The following is a 20,083-nucleotide window of genomic DNA, read 5'->3' on the forward strand; positions in this document are numbered from 1 at the left end:
TACAATTCATCTCACTTCAAAGCTAAGCATAACCTACAGCAGTTTTAACAAAAAGTAATAAACTTGGTTGTGCAAGTTCTGAGAAACAATGAGAGCATGAAGTGTGATTTAAAGATTATGATAATTTTTACACTAACTTTTTTTAACACTGAATGTGTTTTTTTTTTAAATTTCTGCCTGTTTAAGACACTAAGCTATGACATGTTTTATCTCAGTAGAAACCTTTAAAATATCTTACCTTATCATTTCTACCAACTTGAGCCAGGATCTGTGAGAACTGTGGTAGTTTACTAAGTTCTACCAAGTTAAGCCAAGTCATATCTGTGATCCATTTCTTTGGTTTAGGTTCTACAGCATTCAAATCTAAAGCAGCACCACCTGAAACATAACACAAATACTGACAGCATATGCTTTTACACAGAAAAAGACACTCAAGTTCACTTGAATGCTGACTTATTTTTTGAACAAGAGATTTTTTGCAAGCTGGAGAGATTATACATGTTATACTCATACAGTCAAACAATATTTCACTTCCAACAAAATATTCAAAATCATTTATCCTTGATAAAAGTTACCTTTAATAAAGACTTGGAATTCTTCAGGACGAATTCTGCCATTGGCCATCTCAATCTTGCAAGTAAGAAGGGTGGTGTAGAGGAACTTATCTTCCTCATAGAAACCTCTTGCAGTGTAACTAAACACAGCAAATGTTAGGTATTCAATAATGTTGTTAATTCTCTTCTGTGTGATTGGAGATTTCTGAGATCTGGCCATAGAAATGTCAAATATTTCTAAGAACTGTTTGAGAGAAGTCTGATACATGACATTCACCATAGACATCTCTACAATGACGAAGTACAGAATACTGCCTCTGGATGCTACTGGGCGGAACTCCTCACGAGCTGAGTTAATTTTAATTTCAGTCTCAGCAGCAATTTTCAGTTTCTCACTAACTTCCTCAGCTGTTGCCTTGGTGATTTTCAATACCTCAATCAAAGACTCATCCTCAACCAATGATCCCTCAGTTGAAGTAAGACGATACAAGAGATTATCCTCAAGTTCTTTCATCTTTCTCTTGTTACCAGTGACTTCCTCTAACAACTGTGTTCTCTCTTGTTCTAACTCCTGTTTCTCGGTAAGGATGACAATACCCAGTAACTGATCCTCCAAACCTTTCATTGTCACAGTAAAGTCTACTATTGATGTCCTAGCTGAGATCTCAGGTGTATATGTTGGGTTAGCTAACTTTGTGGTTATATACAGACGGAATCCTTTCATTACGTCTACTTCCTTGTCTCCTACTTTCACCTGTTTGAAGACAAAGGTAAGTTATTATTTTCAAATACAGAACCATAATAAACATGAATTAAAAAAAATAAAACCAAAATACCTGAAAATTATTTTAATTTATATAAATTTAAGTGCAGCATACTTTTTATCATTACAGAAATATCATGCATCATGAAAACTAGATGTAATGGAGTAACAACTTTAACTGTAACAACTAGCCTGACTAATGTGAATGATTCACTTACCTTAAACGTAGAACCAGATTTGATGAAGTTTTTCTCTAACACGTTGTCCAGAGCAGGATCTAAATCTTCTCCAACATCTTCAATTAGTAATGGTCGACCAAGTGACAGAGCATCCTCTAAGTGGGATCTGAAGTACTTGTGATTCAGAGAAGTAAGTTGTAAGTCATTGCTCTTTTCTCGGCTCTTGATCCAGAATTTACCTTGACCTTGGGGATCTATGAGAAGTGGGAAGCGAGCAGCCTTTGTAACGATTAGACCGTTCTGAATAGACAGCTCATCATTAGGCAGTCCTTCTAAGTTCCATTCACTGACTGTAGCATTATCTACCAACATGGTTACCACATTTATGTCCTGGAAAAATAAAAGTCAATTCCTCATCATATCACCTGGAAATTAAAGTCAATTCCACATCATATCACCTGAAAATAAAGTTAATTCCATAACATATCACTTGAAAATAAAAGTCACTTCCCCATCATATCACCTGAAAATAAAAGTCACTTCCATATCATATCACCTGAAAATTAGTCACTTCCATATCATATCACCTGAAAATTTGTCAATTCCATATCATATCTCCTGAAAATAAAAAGATATTTCTCCTCTATATTTACTTTGCTTAAATATATAGTTCTACACCATTATTCTTTACTAAAGATGAAACATTGTCTGACAAATATCTGTCATCGAATTATTGATTTGATTTTACTTATACTTACATCACTAAATGGAATCTTGTTTGTTATCATTTCTTTTTTCCAGCCTTTAAGAACCAGATTACGGAATTCCTGGTTGAAGGGACCAGTATATGACAAGAATCCAGTACACAGCAGTACATCACCTACAAGTCTCTGGATCTGAGCTTCAAATCCCTTACTGGCCTCAGTCCATCTTACCCTCTCACCAGACAGACCTTCAATCAGTGCTGTGGCATTCACCATCTTCCTTCTACAGGCTTCGGCATCATCTACTAAGGCCTACAACAATCAAGCCAATAATATATCAATAAACATTCAGTAAATTATTTTTCTGTTTTGTTTTTTTTTTGGCCAAATTTATCAAGAAATGCACAGACCCTTTGAAATGAGTTTTCAAGAAAAACAAAACTTTGAACCAATAGTTGGTTTCATAAGACCAAAATATAAACTCTGTACCTGTTTCTCTTTCATTGCAGCATCATACATAGCCATCACTTCAGCTAATTCTGCCTCCTTTTCATCTAACTGAGCCTGAGCTTTGTTCAAGTCACTCATGGCAGCCCCTAACTTGGCCTCCTGTACAGCCAGATTGGCCTTCAGTGGTAAGACTTCTTTGTTAATACTGTAGAAGAAGGACATAGCCTGTGTCCAAGCAGCCAGACCAGCTACATCACCACACACTTTCTGGGCCTGTTCCATGTTATAATCCTCTGCAGCAAGGTATGGGGCCAACAGTTCTACTGTCTCTTCATTAATAGAGTCCTGCAATATTTTAAAATTTTAGATAGATCACTAAAGGTCATTATAATCTATAGTCCTACATTTAAACATTGAATGCTTTTTCATATAATGAAGCTGCTTTATATATTTTAACAAATAATCTACTTAACTTGTTTGTCATGTGAAGAAGGTTTATCATAGTTAGGTGTTCATAACAAATAAACAAAAAAATAAAACAATATACAACTATACAATTATCATTTAATCATTGTTTGTCCTATACCTTAGGGAAGTTGAGTAATCCTTGCAGAAAACCTCCACCACCCATGAGTTTGAGTGAATCACCCCAAGACGGTTTGACAGTTGGTCTCTCTGGGTCCTGTTCTACAGCACCAAGACGACGTTGGAAGAGAATCAATACACAGTCCATAATTCTCATGATCAAATGTGGAGGTTTGGCCAACTTTCTCACTGTAATATAAATCATAATGGCTTACTATTATTTATTGATATGTTAACATTAACTCTTTCAAAATACAATTATTTTCTTCTACAGAAAAGCAGTTAAAATGATATAAACTTTTCCTTATAATCCTAAGAGTATCAAAATATTCAGATTAATTTTAAAAAGATATTTTAAAATCACCATAGACTCAGGAAGACATGTGACTGATGATTTACCTGTAGAAATGTGAGCTGGTTTGATGGTCTGTAGAGCAGCCTCAGCAGACTCCAGGGCAGGTCTGGCAGCCTCTAATTTTGTCTCAGCCTTAGATTTATCAACAGAGATGTCATCTACAATGGCCTGAGCCTTGTCTTTGACTGCTTGTACTTGTACCTTGACTTTCTCAGCAGCTGTAGCTTTCTCTGTCACCTCCTTCAATACAGCATCAGCTTTCTTGGAGGCCACAGCTAATTCCTTCTCTTTTACAGCTAACTCTTTAGACAATTCATTCACAGATTCTGTAGCTTCCACCAACTTCTTCAAACCTAACAAATAAAAATTGTCAATGTTAATTACTGGGTGAGTAAAAAGCTTTATTTTGCCCTTCATTCTATACTCATGCTGTCCTCTTTTTTTTTAATACATCATATTTACAGTAAAATTTTACAATGGATTTCCATAGTCATATGTCCAACACCAAGCAAGTTGCTACATCTTTGCCAAATCTTTTTTTTTTCATCAAACTGGGATAAGTGTGTCTTACCTAACAATAAATGACTTACCAGTGTTCATTCTCTGAGCCAGGATTCCAATTTCTCCTCTCTTCTCTGTGTAAATTGACTTGTATCCAGCAATGAAGGAGAGATATGACTTAGGCGTGACATAAGTCTGTCTCCTGAATCTTTGGAAGTACTCAATACAATACTCAGCTACCATATCCTAAAATACAAAGAAATAACATTAGACATTTGACACAATTGCTTTCTCTCATTCCAAGCCAGTGATACACATGACTTTTTAGTGGTGATTGAATTTCTATGAGTTTTCCCGCCATTTTACATTAGAAGTTTTCTACCAATTTCATAGGAGAAACAGATTCTCTTCAGTTCTACTCATGATTTAAAATCATTCCTCCACTTTCTATATCTAAACTAAGAATTTAACATTCTCACTAAAGCTTGCATATTGAAAATCTCAATTTAACCATCTGGAATGGAGACTCATTACTGAAGGAAAATCTGTTAATCTTACATGAAATATTATTAATGTAGGTAATATAGATGATAGATTCCAAGTTTGTCATGTTTAGATATTCTACATTATACACATTGAATTATAGCACAACAAATATCAATGATCAATTCAAGAATTTTAATTCCACAACTGTTTATTGGTAATTCTGACCTATATTAAAAGCAACACTTCAAGATATATCAATATGTACAACATCTTTATGGCACAATAATTTGTTTTAGATTGATATCAACCTAGTATGAATAATGATTACAGCTTGCCCAATCATCATACTGAAAGTTATATAAATCCATGCAAGACCCATATCATGTGTAGGACAATTTATTGTACATGCTTTCTTAAAACATCTGATAGGCTGTGCTTGGATATAGTATATGTGTTTTCTTAGAAACAGTAGATGGAGAATAGATAAACATCAATTTTACATTTCTGTAGAGTCAAAGAAAAAAGTGAATTGAAGTTATACATGTGAAAAATTGACAGAACATTTAGGTAGACTTACATCCTGTTAAAAATAATATAAAAGATTTAAACTAAAATAAATAGCCATACTACATGTCTAAAAGAAAACATTCTTAAATTTCATGATTTGAAATACAAATGAAAGAATGACAACTACTTTAAACATGATATTAAAAAAAAATGAAAATATAACTTAGTAAGTAAAGAAAATGAAAAATTAGCTTACAGAAAAAAATGACTTTATTTTCTACTACAACTTTTTACAATGTATGTACATGAGGAAATAAGAGTGATTGGAATAAAACCTAATAAAAATTGTTAAATGGATTCACAAGCAAATTGCTACTGAAATGTTATCTGCAGATCTTACCTTCAGCTAATAAAACAATTTAAGCTTCATAATTAAGGAAATTAATACAGTAGTTTTCCTACTTTCCCCTACCTGGAAGACACCCATGGTGCTGACAACAGACTGTTTGACAGCAGGTGTGCACACGATGTCAAAAGAAGCTAAGAAGTGGTTGGACACAGCAATCAGGGCATCCTTGGGCCATCTCTGGAACCAGTTCATTGTACAACCAGAAATCAGTCCAGGGAACTTCAATGACCTGCTACGGAATTTCTCACCAACCTATAACACATCACAAAAAATGAACATTGTGTATCAACAGATTGGTTTTACTTAGTATGACAATATGATATCTAAAATATTGGTTTGTATAACAGTATTTTTTATGGCTACAACTTACAGGGGAGAAGCAGAGAACAACGTGGAGATTCTGTCTACATCTGTTCAGATAGTACTCGTATAGATTCTCATTAGTTGGTGGACGTCGTGGGAAGTCTTTCTTCATTGGGGCAATCAACTCCTGAAGGATTTCATCCATCTCATCCCTAGCAAACAATCCAGACACTTCACCAGAGGATAAAATATTGTTCATGTATTCCAGGAAAGCCTCGTCTTTAATCTCGTTATCAGTGAAGAGGAAGGTAATACCATTACCCTGTTGTCCAGCAGTACGGTACAAGAACTTCAGGTCTTCTAGTAAGTTGCTCACATTGTAAGATCTATAAAGATAATTATGTCAGACAGTGTCTAGTTCTATCAATCAATATCATACTATCCCAATCCATAACTGATTTAACTCTTTTTTAATACAAAAATAATTCATTTTGAGATTTGACCAAATTTACATTTTATAAGATATCAAATTAGACATTCAGGCAAAGACCATTTCTATTTCCACTAATTCAACAAAATGGGTTGTTACAATATCTTTTAACTAATACATTTTTATTTTTACTTGAATTAATAATTCCTTTTTAAGAGATAATAATAACTTTTACTGAAAAGGTCCATGACATATCTAAAAAAACATATCAGTGAATCACAACATCAAACAAGGACATAAAAAGCCAAAGTAACTTTCAATGCAATATCAAGTAAAAGACACAGAAACTTAAACAAATCATCATAACTGAATGGGACAATTTGTAACAGAAATTTAATATTGAACATGTGTGGTAACGAAAATAAACAAAAAATACCAGTGTCTGTAACAACAGAAAAGTGTCTATGTAAAAAAAGAAAACAGCATTATTGGCTATGAAATAAACAACAGTTTTGGCTATAAAAATAAACAACAGTTTTGGCTATAAAAATAAACAACAGTTTTGGCAATGAAAATAAACAACAGTTTTGGCTATAAAATACTTGATTACTTAATAAAAGGCTGATATATAGTTCCAATATTTCATTAACTTACTTGCTACCGTGAGAAGAAAAAGACAGATATACATTAAACATTTTTACATAATTCTGTGACATGGGAAAACAATGATATAACTTACTTCACACTTAGGTCAAACGAGAAATTATAAACTTAATAACACATAGAATAACACAATCCTGTCACTAATTGTGGTATGTAAAAGTACTTCTCCGTCGAAGAATATAAGGTGTGGCACATGAAGGAAAAAACAGATTTTATTGCATTAACCAAGTATTTACACCTGATAACCTGCAGAAATAACCATCAAAGTATTCGTAAAATTTGCCTTTTTAAGATCTTGATAGGTCAGATTCTGATGAAATGCAATATGGACGAATAGCAGGAAAATTTTCCCTCACTTTCCTTATATATGCAGACCAAAAAAAAATCTATGTCAAAGATGCTTCAGGATAAATTTAAATAACTTTTCTGTTGTTTTCTAGATGTGTTTAACATACTTGAGGCAAAAAAGACCAAATTGAGAATTATAATGTGCCACTCATTGCCTGCTTCTTACAAAAATAGTACTTAATTATCATGGAAACTCAGATAATATAACTATTAACCTTTTTACACTTTAAATAACAATAATTATCTTCACATCATTTCTTTTTACTTAAAAGGATTGTATTTCTTAATAATCATATGTATCAAAACAAATCAAAGTTAAACTGAATGAGTAAGTGTAAATGGTTTTCATGAAAGGAGACATACCTAGTCAGTGTGATCTGGAATGTTTTGTATCCTGCTATAAACGAAGACAGTCTAGTCAAACTCTGTTTACCAGAACCACCAACACCTACCAATAAAGCATGGCCTCTAGGTGTTCTGATCACACGAGAAATCTTGACCAGATTAGTCATGGCATCCTGAAGAAGAAATATCAAATCTATTGAAACAAAGGACTTCACAATACCGTGATTTACATATTTAATTTTTGTTAACTGAATATTGTGTTGTGTAGAAATCCTAAGTCTTGGCTTAAAAATGTTTTTCACAGCCTTTCTCACTTTATGAAACCATAGTTACATACAGAGTACATAACAAGATTTATGATCAGAAGGGCTGTACAAGCTATACAGGAGAGATACTTACTTTAAAGAACACCATGTCCATTTTAGCTCCTCTGACAGTTTCATTGTACTGTTCCATGTAGCCATTCAGTCTCTCAGACAGGGCATCAAGTGTGGGGATAGGTTCATAAATCTTTGGTGCTTCTAAATCAGCATCTTCAGGTTCATCACCTACAACCAAACCAGTCAGACATGTTAAGTCAAGTAGATATATTTCCTATAAAACAACACTGTGATTTGATGGGCAAAAATTTTCTTCGTATTCAGTCAGAGCAGCTTATTTTCCACTTGAAATGTATAAGTTCTATTCATAATTTTGATGCTGCAACAAAGTTTAAAAAACTGGAAAACAGTAAAAACGGTAATACACCACAAAACTTATACCCAGGGAAATTCTTTCACAGTAGATGTTAATGATGGTGAAGTAAATAGAATTTCCTTAGTTTCTCATTCAATACTTTCAATTTGATGAATATTGGTGATATAAATACAATTTACCTCTCTATTTAAAAGAAAATCTCATTTAAAAAAAATGCATTTCTACAATGTCTTATGTTATATACCATAGTATCAGAATCAATCATGGTCATACAAAGAATTCACACAAATGACAACATCAAGTGTTTTATTTATACTTGGTGGCAACAGTACATTAGTGACACTCACTCAATCACACATGTACACTGACAACATATCATGCCAAACCATGTACAAGGCACATGAAACAATCTTAGCAATAATCTTAAGACAAGGTGATATTAAGTATAAAAGTATTACCCTAAACGAGGTAAGGTTGGGTTATACTTCAGTTTTAACAGAGGAAAGACACTATCATGGAAACCCAACTGCTACAATTTAAATTTTTAAGCCACAGTTTATTCATGGAAAAGATTGAGACATTGATTGAGGACGCAGAAATTATGTACATGAAATTCATAGCACAAAGATTACAATGGAGGAAGACATCATGCAAGCTTTATCATTAACAATGTACAAATAATAATGACAGACTCATATATTTGAGAAATGAAAAGTAAAATCATAAAATGGCCACTGTGAACAAACAAGGATGTGAAATACCCACCACCTGAGTTTTTTTGTTTTTCCTTTTCTTATGTGAATATCAAATAAATGAAGTTATTATAATGTAATTGATGTATAGAGTAACTAATATTATAATGGTTATATGTATCAAGCTGCAAGGCTAAATAGAAGATATAATGGAAGCACACAATTAAAAGCACCACTCATCAGTGGTCCCAACCTGTAAATCCAGCTTTGTTGGCAAAGAAAGTACCATAATCAATTAAACGTTGTAAGATGCAGATTAAGGTCAATTAAACGTTGTAAGACGCAGATTAAGGTCAAATCTCATATTGGTGTAATCAAAGTTAGTATAACACAACAGATTTCATTGTTGGTGATGTCTAGTTTCACTCATTTTATTTGTTTCATGTTTATGAATTCAATGAATCATATTGTGTGTGATGGCAATAATATCCATCTGCATCATGAAAACTGATTTGTTTAACGTGTCATAGTTTTCCTTTCCTTGTTCGTCTACCCCGGACTTGACTTTTTATAAGCAACTCAGCAGGTGTTTCAAGAAAAGCATAGGACGCTTACCCTACCGGTACACTTAGTCCATGCTCCCAGTTTTTAGTCCTGAGTTGCTCATTTACTTTTGTTAGTTTGTATGTATTATTTTGTTATTTTGTGTTCTTTGTTGTGTGTGTCTAGTTTCCATGTCTGGTCTTTGTCCCTGGATTATATTCTTTTGATTTCCACTAGAATCTTGATTTCCTTGATACTCCTCCAATCTATTTCCACCTTATTTCATTGATAAAAGGAACCTACCTGTAGGTTCTGGGGCTTCCCTCAGGAAATCCACAAAGTATGGCTCAGCTTCCATCTCATTGACAACGGCAGAACCACATTCTTCTTCTGCCACCTGAAACACACCACACAATGTGTAATTACCAGATGATATTACAAGTGCATTGTTTCTTACTCAATTTGACAGCTGTAAAACATAATTACTCTAATTGAGAGTTGTAAAAACATGATGTTTGATTTGAACATGGATGAACTCAATAACTAAGTAATATACTGTCACTGACCATGTATCAGTTATGTGTAGTCAATGTATTCTAAGTGTTCTAGAAAGTAACAAAAACTACACTCTTAATCCCTGTACAGATAATATCTTGAACTTTTTATCTAAAAACTTACCTGTTTCAGGGTCTTCTCAAACCACTCCTTATCTGACATATCAACAAATCTATCAGCAATGACTCTGTAGCATTCATGTTTCCATAGAGACATCATAACACCAGTAGTGGTTAGAACCTCCTCTGTTACATTCAAAATACCCTAAAATCAACAAAGTATACCTTACTTTGACCATTTCAGTATGGTTTATAAATAAGATAATTTTATGATACAACATCAAAACAAGTTAATTCTTGAACAAACCAAGTCCTAATACAGAAGTCCATAATTAATATTTTATCAAAGCATAAAATAATAATACATGTACTAGTGATTAAAATAAGACAAAAATATTAAGGAGTTGACACTAAACAAATAGCAATAACTGTAGTCCTTTTATTCAGTCATCCATGTCTTTATTTCCACTACAATAGAGACATAGAGATTTTCATTCAACCCATGACTAGACATATAAGCTATTTTTCATCACATACCTGCCATATTCTGCTGAGATCTCTCAAGTTGAAAACATAATGGAATTTAGCTGGGGTAGGTAACATCTTAACTTTAACTTTCTGCCAAAGTCTCCTGGTAGAGGAAATCAATCCATCAACCAATTCACAACAGTCCTCACTGAATCCTCTAGCCTAGTAGAAATAATAAATATTATTAAAACATCTTTCTAAATAGAAAACCCATCAATATTTATTTATTACTCAATTTTCAATAAATGATACGTCCAAAGCTAGACACATCTGTGACAACATTGAATTTTTCAAAAGTATCATTTCAATTTTCCAGAACTGTCAGATTTTGAAAGATCCTCAAACTCAAATACTTTTATCATCTATATCTTTTCGTACGTACCTTGACAAAGAATCCCTTTCCAATTGTCTTGAAGATCTTATCTATGGAGTTGTTAGATGGTAGAGTACAATTGAATATGTTAAAGTGACGTTTGAGACGTTGAGGAATGTCATTTCTACCTCCTCCTGGATGGATCATAGCAGCTAAGAACTGAATGTCAACAATGTTTGTAAATTCTCCTGGTTTCTCAAGATTGTAGAATCCTCTAGCCTCCATCAGCTGACGGGTAATTTCGTTGGTGACCTGATCTCCCCACTCATTGATGATGGGCATGTTTATGTCATCAATGAAGACTGACATCTTCTTACCAGCTGGTGGACCATAAGTTGTACCCATTCTCTTGTCAACATAACCTTCCATGGTTCTCTGTATAACACAAATATTTCAGTACTAAAGCTTCTATTCTTGTTAATTCAAGGACAAAATGACAAAACTATTTTTACATGATCTCATTTAAAACAAGGAATTTCAAATAGATATCTGTATCCATCTTGATTAATAGATGGATACCTGGACCAATGAAGGAGGTCATCAAAAAGAAATGAAACTAAAAGCAATATAAATATGTTCATACTTCTGTGTGGTACAACTTACAAACAACTTATAACTTACCTGGACCATGGTGGGAGTGGTTGCACTGGAGAAGTTAAAACTCTTGAAAAGATGATCCTCTGGGTCCATTTTACCACAAAATCCCTGGACCATGACTGTTTTGGCTGTACCCTGTTCACCAATCAATAACACAGCCTTGCCTTGTTTGGAGATGATATTCAGAAGATAATCTGTTCTGACATTGTCAACATTAGGGATAAGGATAGTTGTGTATTCTGGGACAGAATCTGGTGGATACACATACTCTGGTACCTACAAAATAAAAAACAAGGTCAGCACAAGGGGTCATAATAGTTGTATATTCTGGGACAGAGTCAGGTTGATGTACATACTCTGGTATCCATTCATTACAACTGACATTCGTCAACCTGGAAGATCATAATAGTCAAGAACTCTGACAAAGAATATACTTGCTTTTATGCATGAAATTTCTTATTACACAATCACTAAGTAGAGATTGTTCTACTATAATCAAACTTTCAGCAGGATTTTGACGAGTACATTTTTTTCATCCCTAAACAAATCCTTACCCTTCCTGCCCAGTGTTCCCATTCTCCTTTCTCATTCACCATGTATTCAAATATTGTGTCTTCTCCTTCACATTTAGGTAAGGGCAGCTTGCTGTTCTGTTCCAGCCATTCTTGGAGCTGTAGAAAGAGAAATAATTCGTTTTTATTGTTTTTAACAATGGAATAACCATATTACGATTTTACATTAAATTAAAGAAATACTTTATTTCTATTGTAAATAAAGTGCATTTTTTATGATAAAGATTACTTGGAATAACAATATGCATGTACCTTTTAAAAAAAAACTTAAAATTTAATACTGTACCTTCTTCCTATCATCCAACTCTAGAATGGCACCGAGTGAGAACATGATGGCAAATATAAACAGTTTCTGTAGATGGTCTGGTCTGATATCCTTGCCCTCATCTCCACCTGGTATTAAACCTTCCAACAGATCTATAGATTGCCTCACATACATACATTCCAACAGCTACAAAATATTACATACATATAACATATGCCCACTGTGTTGATATAGCGACTTTTATATTCTTTTTTTTAAAGCAATTAACTGCTACAGTGACTATTTCATTCACAGACATTTCTTTAATGTTTCAACTGAACAATCATTGTTATTATTATAGTTTTAAATCCAAGTAAATGTAGCTTTCATTGAATATTTCATTTCCACTGATTTTTTTATAATTCATATGTATTTACAAACCTGCATTTTTGGGAGGAGTTTCTGGATAACATAACTGTACAACATGAAGAAGCATTCCTCATAACAGCTGAATATGGCATCCTGCTGGTTTGGTGGTCTTGTAAGCAACCAACCTGAAATCATTGTACAATATTAATTATATGCATCTATCTAATTATAAATAAAATATTATTTCCAAAGACTGAACACATTTTACATGTCCAACAATTTGAAAGTCTTTTTTTTTTTTTTTTAAGTTTTGACACACTAACCATTAGGTATTTCAAAAAGGAAGGTGACCCAAATTGAATATTTAATGTAGTCGTAAATGTTCACAAAACTGCATGACTTATGAAGTTTCAAAGTCTTGGGATATTATGCCCAGAGTTTCAAAAGAATCAATTTACCTATGTTAACAGCCTTCATGACTCTTTTCAAATACTTAAAAATCCAAAGAATATTCCAATAAGAACTGCATCATATTAGCATCAATGTAAGAATAAACTGTTACACACCTTTGATGATAGGACTCCAATCTAGGATAGAACTAGACATGAACACCATACCGTTCCTAGATACAGTAGCTGGGGAGGCATTGTCAATGTTGTGTACCTCAAAGATGATTTTACACAGGGGTGCCATTGGAATTCTGTCACCATTGGCTAAGGTTAATGTTTTGTTGTCATCCAATACAGAGTTCAAGTTTTCAATCCAGATAGCATCTACTGGTCCATCCAACAACAACCAGATATGTTCACCCTAAAGTAAATATATCAAGACAAATGAAAAACAGAAAAAAACATTAAATTATTTATTGCAAAGATTGTAATAGTCCATATAACACACAATAAGCATGTAAACATTACATCCATGGATATCACCGTCATCGATTGTGGTTTCAAGTTTGTCTACCTTATTTGTCAAATGATGCTAATATTCGACTATTGCTAGGCATAACACTTAGTTTGAATGTGAATAAACCCAAATAATCCCTGTCCAACAAACAATGGCATTATAATTGCATGTACACAAGTACAACTAATTAATTAGTCTACCTTCTTAGCTTTGTGAGTCCTTCTCCACAGTGTAGAGAAAATACCATCTGTCCAGTCATTAGTGGCCACATCAAGTCGACCAAACATCTGTGGTGCTGTGATAGCCTTAGGATTCATTCTCATCTCTCTGTGAGGTTCTCCACAATCTGACATGGCTTTCATCAAAGTGTGGATACATTTTGTCTTACCAGCTCCAGTGGGCCCAAGTGTCATCATACCATGTCTGACTCTCTGTGTCTCATACAGTTGGATAAGTTTCAAAACCCATGGGTCATGTTCAATCAGCCCTCCTTCTGTAATCTATGAAAGAAAATAGAAAATTCCTTACTGACCTGAAAGTAGTGCATAGCTCTTAAATTAATAGAGTAAAAAAATTCTCAGGAATTTTAGAATGCTCTCTTCACGTAGAACTTTACATTAATATTTTAGATTTTTTTCTTACATTTTGAGTAAAATAAAATATTCCTCTTGTATTTGTATTTCAGTGGCGTCATGCTAAAATTTAATGCCTTTTTATCAAAACAAACTTACATTTTTGGAAATGGCAGCTTCTATTTCAGGGTATCCAGCCTTGTCTAGTGTAATACCAGGGAACAAGTCATCAATTAGGGACATAAACAGAGGTTCATCTTCATCTACCAACTTGGACAGATTCATGTCTCTCAACACTCTCATCACAACAGTTGGCTCAGGATCATCTGGGTTAGCTCTTTTGAAAGCTCCAAGGGTACGCAATACAGACAGAATGTTTCTCAGACCAAAATCATAATGGACTTGTTTGGTCAATTGTTCCTCACAGAGTTTGTATAAAGTAAAGAATTTCTTTGACAGTACAACGTTTTGTTGGAAACCACAACTAGCCAGTTTGACACGGATGATAATAGCTCTGTCAGGTACCATCATAGCTACTGTACGGAAGTTAATCTTCAAATTTTCTGGCAACTCCTGACGTCCAGCATAACCAGGGTTCTGTAGATGGAAAGATGTAAAATGTCATATTGCAGAATTAAGGAGAAAAACAGGAACTTGGAAAGGTTTTAATGTTAATTTCTTATCAAACTATTCAGGGAGCTTGTTTGTATGTTTTATAATATTAGAGTTTTGTAATGTTTTAATTCTTAATAAATTATTGTGCCCTATGGTACTATAACACTCATTAACTACCTTTAAGGTACAGAATGAGCAGTTTTCTTACCATAGTCAAGAACATGCCAGATTCTTTGTCAAAGTCTACAATATCACCATCAGTAAAGACAAATTGAGTCTTCTTTTCTTTCTTACACTGTAATACAATGGCAATCTGCTGAGCAGCTACGGACAGTACAGGCAGCTCAATACGATTGAACTCATCAAAACATCCCCAGGATCCAGACTGGGCCAATCCTGTAGGCACATAGTAACAGTTTAACATCATTATAAGGATACAACCAATGGTCAACTTACATGTAAAGCATTTCAGTTGATGAGTAAACAGTTCTATACACTGTTAAATTAATTTATTTTTGTTAAATGCCATTAATAAAATAATACATTGGGGTCTCAGTGGCATTATTTGCTGATGAGTACATACAATAAATACAAGCTATTTGAGAATTCCAATGTCTCCTTTATCATTACATTTTTCTTTCCTAAACATGAATGTTTAATATTAATACAAACCTTTGTAGATACGTCCCAGACCTCTGAAGTCCATCTGATCAGAGCAGTTGAAGACAACAACATATTTTCCAAGACAACGACCCATGTCCTTAGTTGTTTCAGTTTTACCGGTACCAGCAGGACCAGCTGGAGCGCCACCCAGTGACATTCCAAGAGCCTGAGCAAGTGTGATATAACATCTGTCAGTCAGTGGAGTAATCACAAGACGTTCAGTACAACCTAAGAACTCATTCTGATACTCAAAGTCAACATCAGTTATAGAGATCAAACATTGATCTGTATCCTCCTTAAAATAAAATCTGGACTGTTTCAACCACTCAAAGTCATTGGGTGATCGGATGTGCATCCTTACCTACAATACAATTATTATATATATGTTATATCTATATCTATATCTATCTATCTATCTATCTATCTATCTATCTATCTATATATATATATATATATATATATATCTCAAGTTTGATATAAAATGATTATAGAAAATATCCAAAAATAATTCCGTAAACAAATAGGAGAAAGTAAATAAAACACTTCTATTTTCTTAATTTTTCCACCAGAAAAAAATCTCCAAAATGGATTATAAATACACTAAATTCAAAATTGAAAGAAAGAAATAAAAAAAAATATACATTTACTATCATACTTACCAAATCATCAAAAATATCTTTCTGATGTACATGTATGGTAATGAGAGTCTCAAACTTAGTTCTTTCTAACTTGGTCAGTTCTGTGGTTGTCATTTGAATAAGCTCATTCAAAATATCCAAGAATTTCTGGTTTGTGTTGGACATAATTTTCTTGTCAGTTCTGGCATTGTTCAGTGCATCTTCAGAATCTCTAGTCCACAACATTTGGATTCCTAACAATCCAATCTACAAACAAACCATAAAACCACAATAACAATTGGATAATACACTTTGTAAAACTAGATACTATATTGCCTAGTCTTGTTACTGAATTATTCAATTGGCATATAATTTATGATAAAGTTTATATCATTATAAGATGAAACTCTAACAAATAGGCTTCTGGAACAGGGTTAAGTTGCTACAAGATTGAAGTCATCACTACAGAAGTTTTACGATCGTCATCATGAACTCGTGGATCATTATGGTGTATCCATCTGCACCATGAAAACAGATTTATTCAAAGGGTCATAGTTTTCCTTTCCTTGTTTGTCTATCCCACACGACTTTTTATGAGCAACTCGCCAGGTGTTTCTAGAAAAGCAGAGGACGCTTACCCTACCAGTGCACCTAGTCCATGCTCCCAGTTTTTAGTGGAGTCCGAGTTGCTCATTTGCTTTTGTTACTTTGTATGTATGATTTTAGTTACTTTATGTTCTTTGTTGTGTATGTCTGTTTTCCATGTCTGGTCTTTGTCCCTGGATTACATTCTTTTGATTACCACTATAACCTTGGTTCTCTTGATTACTCTTTCATATTTATAGATCTGATTTTAGCCAAAGCTCAACTATCCATAATTTAGACTAGTTCATTATATCTGTCCATAATCATTTTGAACTTTATGATTATCTTATACCTGGTGTTTTTTGTTTATAATAGCAATCTGTAATGTGTAATTTGCACTGCAAATTCATATAAGTTATGGAGATTAAGCAAGAAATGGGTATATTGTGTCACTCACCTGTGCTGGGAACATGTTCTCAAATTCAATGAGTTTGAATGCAGGATCAGAGATAGATATAGCAGCAGATCTGATGACACTATGTATAGACTTCCTGGAGGTCTTCAGAAGTTCTCCTAACCATACTTCTACATTACCCTGTCAAAAACATTAATATCAAACAGGTTATTTTGCCAGATACCTCATTTTATACAAATAATAAAAGAATATTGAAAACACACAACAGAAGATTTCTTGGTACATTAACATAAGACTGCAATGAGGTACCTTAATCTTATTGCTTATTGTGAAAGTACTTTATTTTGTTGGTTATCAATTTCTTTTTGCTGCAATAATTTGGTAGTTTGTGAATTTTTGATTTATTGATTTCATTGGGTCATCATAGCTTTCAATGGAAATTTAACATTCTGTTGGGAATTTAATTTGCAGTTTCAGCAAACCACGAAAACTAGTATTAACCAATAATAGTTCTTCGAAGTATTACTTTAAAGTCCTTACCTGTGCCAAGACAGGTTCATCCAATGCTACATTTTCTCCTTCCTGTGAGTTCATTGATAAGATCTTATCATAGACCTTCTCATCAAACACTACAGTCTTGGTGTTGTCAAAGATACTCAATAAATGAGCCTGAAACAAGATATCATATCAACGTCATGAATAAGAACTTATTTTGAGTACTCAATGGTGATGGTTTTCTTTCCTGCTTCGTCTTACATTGTTTAAACATTTTTGTACATAAAACCATCTGAAAACTTCACAGGTCACAGTTGAATGTTAAGTGATTGATATGAGATTCTCAATACAATGTTTTGGGTTTTTTTTCTGACAACTTGAGGAAAACTATAACAAATATTGAACAATAAACTAGGTACTATAGATTACCTGAATGGTGTGAGAGTCACTGGCCTGACCAAGGATTTCCAGTAAAGCTGGATCTGACACAAAGAAAAATCGAGGGAAGACAAGACGTTTCTTCTCCAGGTATCCAGTCAGAGATTTCTGACAGATTTCTAACTGTTCCAATAAATGTGGGAGAAGTTGACTAAGTGTATCATCACCAACACAGCACTGTACTACATTAGAGTTCTCATGAGCTTTCTGCATGATTTTCATCCATGATTTGTCAATGTTACTGAATCTCTTGGCTTCTTGTGGCAACTGTTTAGCAATGTCACCACCAACAAATACAGCTTCTAGATAGATCCACAAGTTCTGTACAATGAGCCAGTTCTCAATGATTTCTGTTGTACCTGTCAGTTTCTGTACCCATTCCTGGATCTTTGGTTTGAATGGAGCATTGTATCTGTTACTGAGTAGAGAACCAAGAACCATCAAGCTGTCCTCCATCAGAGCCACTGTCTCACTTGTTGTGTCACCTGCATAAATATTAATCAATTAATCACTATGTTCATGTCAAACATTGTACTAGGACAGACAGAAAGAATATTACTTCTGTAACTTTGATATTTTTTACTTGTCTTTACTTGAAACATTATCTAGATTCGAAATATTTATAGTACGAAAAACACAAAGTTAATTAATTAAACTGAATCAATTCCAAGAACAAATTATATTGTACAGAATTCTATAACCTAAGTTCCCAGATAGGTATAACTGACCTTTAAGTAAAAGTTCTCCTCTGGTTTTGAAGGAAGAGAACTGGAAGTCCTGTGCACTCCAGTCATTGATCACTTGTTTAAGTTTGGCTTCAATATCCTTCTCCTTTACAGCTGAGATACAGACATCCTATAACATTCATTGTTAGTCAGGTTATGTGTACTTGTTTACATTTCTTATGATCAAATATAAATAATATATCTTTAAACCTTGAACATTTATCAATACTAACATAGTATTTTAAATAACTTGTAAACCTAATGACATTGAATATTATCTAAGAAAAATTCATCCCTAAAAATCAAACTACAATTTGTTTACCTCAATATCCTCTTTGTACTGTAGAAGAGGCGCCTCCATGAGGTTTCTGAGGAGGAAGTTATCAGCTTCCACATCAAAGCTATGTCCAGTAATCTGGGCAATTCTATCCCAGTGACGGCCCATCATAGCTTTGTTAGCCATCATTTCTAACAGAGGACAGGTTTCATTGAAGTCATCAATAGTCTTCTTCAGATCCTCAAAAGCTTGCCATTCCTTCAAAGCTTTAGGAAGCTTACGACATCTGGTAACATAAAATCAGTAAATATAGTGCAATACTCCACACAACTTGCGTCACTTTTTTATTACGAGAATAATTTTGTTGAAAAGGAAAAGTATACAAGCTAGTGATTTAAGTTCACTAACACATTTAAAAAAGATGAAAATGAAAGTTTACAATAAGTGTGTATTACAATTAGAAAGTTCTATATCCATCAAGTTGCATACTTGTTTTGGAAGTCCAGCAATTCATTGTTGATCTTCTCGATATCAATTTCCACCCAGGCAATATCATAGTAAGCATTTACTGTCTCCAGTACAACATTGTACAGTTGGTAAAGTTTCTGGGCAAGGTTAAGTTCCTTCCTGATTCTCTGTAACTCAGGGTACTGGGTGACAGGCAGACCAAACAGTTCCTCTCCTCCAGAGAATGTCACAAACTTCCTCCATAACTCATCAAACCTGGCTTGGTATATGTTTAGTCTATCGGAGGCCTCACGTGGAGCAATACCAGTAACCATTGGTCCTCTATCGAACAAATGATAATAATATTAAAATGAGTACATACAACTTTGGTTGCAGTATGTATCAGTTCTTAAATTCATTAAAATAAAAATTTTAAATGAGCATTTTAGCTAAAATTGATGACATTAAAAAGCCATCTTCAAAAAATGTCTTCTTCCTTTTTTTTAAGAACTCATGAT

The 20,083-nt window shown here is 33.7% G+C and overlaps 1 protein-coding gene across 3 annotated transcripts in view; it reads right to left on the minus strand.

Moving 5' to 3' along the window:
- The window catches only part of LOC148615341 (dynein axonemal heavy chain 5-like), a 49,640-nt gene that overhangs the window by 5,733 nt on the left and 23,824 nt on the right, over positions 1-20,083 (minus strand). For all 3 annotated transcript variants that reach the window (XM_088590247.1, XM_088590245.1, XM_088590244.1), the window contains 32 exons: positions 19,608-19,907; positions 19,164-19,404; positions 18,845-18,971; positions 18,108-18,601; positions 17,724-17,852; positions 17,226-17,363; positions 16,226-16,450; positions 15,576-15,927; positions 15,112-15,299; positions 14,448-14,885; positions 13,917-14,216; positions 13,377-13,620; positions 12,883-12,995; positions 12,484-12,648; positions 12,180-12,296; positions 11,650-11,901; positions 11,038-11,403; positions 10,665-10,817; positions 10,192-10,332; positions 9,817-9,910; positions 7,982-8,130; positions 7,601-7,755; positions 5,864-6,182; positions 5,557-5,745; positions 4,181-4,337; positions 3,635-3,943; positions 3,237-3,424; positions 2,690-2,995; positions 2,255-2,512; positions 1,536-1,886; positions 576-1,308; positions 239-378 (listed from right to left, as the gene is read on the minus strand). In XM_088590247.1, the coding sequence (XP_088446373.1) occupies positions 239-378; positions 576-1,308; positions 1,536-1,886; positions 2,255-2,512; positions 2,690-2,995; positions 3,237-3,424; positions 3,635-3,943; positions 4,181-4,337; positions 5,557-5,745; positions 5,864-6,182; positions 7,601-7,755; positions 7,982-8,130; positions 9,817-9,910; positions 10,192-10,332; positions 10,665-10,817; positions 11,038-11,403; positions 11,650-11,901; positions 12,180-12,296; positions 12,484-12,648; positions 12,883-12,995; positions 13,377-13,620; positions 13,917-14,216; positions 14,448-14,885; positions 15,112-15,299; positions 15,576-15,927; positions 16,226-16,450; positions 17,226-17,363; positions 17,724-17,852; positions 18,108-18,601; positions 18,845-18,971; positions 19,164-19,404; positions 19,608-19,907 (7,831 nt within the window). The remainder of the gene's footprint in view (positions 1-238; positions 379-575; positions 1,309-1,535; positions 1,887-2,254; positions 2,513-2,689; positions 2,996-3,236; positions 3,425-3,634; positions 3,944-4,180; positions 4,338-5,556; positions 5,746-5,863; positions 6,183-7,600; positions 7,756-7,981; positions 8,131-9,816; positions 9,911-10,191; positions 10,333-10,664; positions 10,818-11,037; positions 11,404-11,649; positions 11,902-12,179; positions 12,297-12,483; positions 12,649-12,882; positions 12,996-13,376; positions 13,621-13,916; positions 14,217-14,447; positions 14,886-15,111; positions 15,300-15,575; positions 15,928-16,225; positions 16,451-17,225; positions 17,364-17,723; positions 17,853-18,107; positions 18,602-18,844; positions 18,972-19,163; positions 19,405-19,607; positions 19,908-20,083) is intronic.

The sequence above is a fragment of the Perna viridis genome, chromosome 6 (assembly GCF_037379345.1).
Source record: "Perna viridis isolate PV_CMFRI_1.1 ecotype Kerala chromosome 6, ASM3737934v1, whole genome shotgun sequence".
NCBI classification, from domain to species: domain Eukaryota; kingdom Metazoa; phylum Mollusca; class Bivalvia; order Mytilida; family Mytilidae; genus Perna; species Perna viridis.